This window comes from Trypanosoma equiperdum (genome assembly GCF_001457755.1).
Source record: "Trypanosoma equiperdum strain OVI genome assembly, contig: ctg_922, whole genome shotgun sequence".
Taxonomy (NCBI): domain Eukaryota; phylum Euglenozoa; class Kinetoplastea; order Trypanosomatida; family Trypanosomatidae; genus Trypanosoma; species Trypanosoma equiperdum.
This window is the reverse complement of record NW_027124890.1, coordinates 2362-5490: the sequence shown is the minus strand read 5'-3', so window position 1 is coordinate 5490 and position 3129 is coordinate 2362. Positions and strand designations below refer to the sequence as shown.

Below are 3129 nucleotides of genomic sequence, written 5' to 3'. Positions count from 1 at the left end.
ATATTATAATGAGAGCAGTAATAATAATAATGTTCGCGATCTGACGGCCTTATGCATAAATGGCTTAACCCCCAGCAAGGAAAGACCAACTTCGGCGGCCAAAAAAAAGCCCTGTCCAGGAGCAACAGCCGTCGACGACAAAGACTGACGCAATACAAAGAGTCCGTTACCCACCAAAAAAATGAAGGACACTCGCCCGGCAGCAAGGACGGCCAAATGCAGCAAGGAAAACAACAAACTTGAAGAGGCGCAATAAACAGAGCAAGGAAAAGCACCGACAAAAGAGGACACACGAACCTTCAAAAGCTGAAACAAAGCACCAAGGCCAAGCGACTTCCAGCAGTAAAAGCGCGACAACTAAGCCAGCCACCGCGCTGCGGACAAGCGCGGCGGACACCAAGGCAGAAACCAAAGTGCCAGCAGCACCTAAGCATACAAAACCAGAATACGCCCAATACAACATCAAAGCCGGACAGCTAGACACCGCCAGCGAGCAACCCTCGCTAAACAGCAGCGGCATCAATGCAAAAAACGGCGGCAGCGACCGCAAAAAGCAACCAAGCTAAGAGACGGAGGAAATACAAAGATATAACAGCCAACGAATACGGCAATGCAAAAGCCGAGCCAATCTCTAAGTTTTCTTTGGCAGGCGCGCTAATCAATGGCACATCAATTGCGGACTGCAATGGAGCATTATTTGTTCGACACTGTTTCAAAAAAGCAACACCAGAAATTACGGCGGCGACGAAACTCAAGAAACTTGAGGATGCTGATTTGGCTAGCCCGTATATGCGCCGCAGCTGGATGTACAAGGTGTAACCCAAAATTCAATGATACTACTGTACTCTAACATTCCGAACCCAGCAACAAAACAAAAGTCACACCGACGGAATTGACAGCTAATTAAAATTAGCATATGCCGAGCCGGCACGTTAATGTAACAAACCAAGAAGCAACACTGGCAAATAGTGTGCCAGCACTTGCATGACTCGGGAGCGGGAAGCGCATAAACTCGCTAAAACGTCCGAACACTGCAGCCGAACAGGAGCCGTGCGTCTAACAAACCCGGCAAAATTATATATCCGCTGAAGACGCAGCAATAAAAAAGAAATTGTAACGCATCAACCACGCGTAGCAGCCATGAGCGGTAGATTAACCACGGCTGCACCTATATGTATAAATATATATATTGAAAGGAATGGAGAGGAATAGAAATCTGGTTTGTAATTGAAACTGCAAGCTTGTCGCAAAGCAAAATTTAGATCCGGCCGGCCGATGATGAAGACGCAGAAATTAAGTTTTCACCAACTTGCACAAAAAAACACTAGCATTTAAAGGGGTAATTTACATGTTATGTTGAGTTTGTTGTTTATTTCTATTGATTTGACATCAGTCGGAGGAACTTTAACACCAAATTCGGCGATGAGCATAATAAAGCGCTGATTTTAACGTTATCTAAAGGTGGCTGCGGCAGGCTAAAATCTGAAAACATAATTCAAAGCGTTTTGTACTGCATATATTAGTTAGAGACCCTGTTAACAATTACTTTTCGCAGCACAGTAGAAACCAAATGACGCCGCTCTGGGCGCTAATTGCAGTAGCACTAGCGGCAAGAACACAAGCAAACTCAAACAAAGGCGACAGCGCAGACGACTTCGCCGCTTTATGCCAGGCGATCAGGCTAGCAGCAACCCCAGCCACAGACCTTGCGGTGGCCGACGACGGCCAGGCGGCGGCCGCAGCAATAGCGGCCATCAACATAACGGTCGCTGACGATAACTTCACGACCGACATAGACGAAACAAAAACATGGGCAACGGCCGAGATTACGTACAAAAACAAACACCCAGGACGCGACGCGTATCACGACGCGTGGGCAGAAGCAAAAAGAACAATCAAAGCAGACAGCTCACAGACGTACTGTCAGTGGCAAAAATTTAAGCAGAGCAAGGCGGCCCAGAAACAAATTCAACAAATCGCCCAAGAAGCTTTCGATTTAAAACAAGAAATAGAACAAAAAAAGAAGCTCTTAACGCCGGACGAAGTGAACAAACACCTGGCGGCCGCACTCCAAGGGCCAACCGGACAGACAAAACCAGGCACCACACTAAATTTCGGCGCAAGGTGGGCGGAACGGGGACAAATATGCACCGGCAACGCCGGCACTGACGAGCAACTCAAGGCGGGCACTTCCTTAATACTCGACAGTCTTTGCCTGTGCGCGATGGGCACAGACGACACGGACGCGGGACAAGCCTGCTGTGCTGAATGCGCGGACACAAAGACAGCAGACCAAGTAGGGGCAGGGGCCCACCTAAACTTTGACGCCAAGTGGACCAAACTATTAGCACACTGCACGTCAACGGCACCGCAACACCAGCTAGCCACAGGAAATGTGGCCAAAGTAATAGCACTGATAGCAGGGAAGCTCAAACACAAAGCCGGCGCGCAAGTCACGGTAGACAATTACTTAGGAAAAATAGACGGCAGCGGCACAACAGGGTGCAAAGGCAATACCAGCGGCAACGAAGGCAAGTGCGTGGCGTATAAAAAGGGCATACAGACGACCGGCCCAGACGCAGTCCAATGGGCAAGAGAGCTACACACAGCCGGCCAAAAACAAGAAGCCCGCCTAAACGCTGAACAGGACATCACAAGGAAAGCAGCCCAGCTTAGAAGCCTCAACCAAACGCTGGGGTGGCTTTTTTTGGCATTGATGGACTCAACAACAGCGGCAGACCCACAAAACCCAAAACCAACACCACTAAGCCCAAACAGTAGCGGCACGTCAGCCGAAACCGCAAAAGAATGCAGTAAGTTAGGCAGCAACACTAGCTGCAAGGCAAACGACAAATGTAAATGGGAAGAAATAGATGGAAAGGGGCAGTGCAAAGTAGATGAAAGTAAAAGTTAAAGAGCAGACAAATTCAGCAGGATCAGGCGAGACAGCAAATGCAGGCCCAAATTGCGCTAGCCATAATGACAGAACTAACTGTGAAAAGCAAAATGTTGGAAAAGACAAACCTGTTTGTGGCTGGAGAAAGGGTAAAGATAATGAAGATGACAAGGATACAGAAAAGTGCCGAAATGGTAGTTTTCTTTCAAACAAGAAATTTGCTTTGATAGCTT

At 48.0% G+C, this 3129-nt stretch overlaps 1 pseudogene across 1 annotated transcript; it reads left to right on the top strand.

The window, feature by feature from the left end:
- The first annotated feature begins 1621 nt into the window (after nucleotides 1–1621).
- On the top strand, nucleotides 1622–3122 carry TEOVI_000452600:pseudogene (annotated as a pseudogene). Its single transcript is given in 2 exon segments — nucleotides 1622–2884; nucleotides 2886–3122. Coding segments are annotated over 2 exon segments (1500 nt in total).
- Nucleotides 3123–3129: the final 7 nt, after the last annotated feature.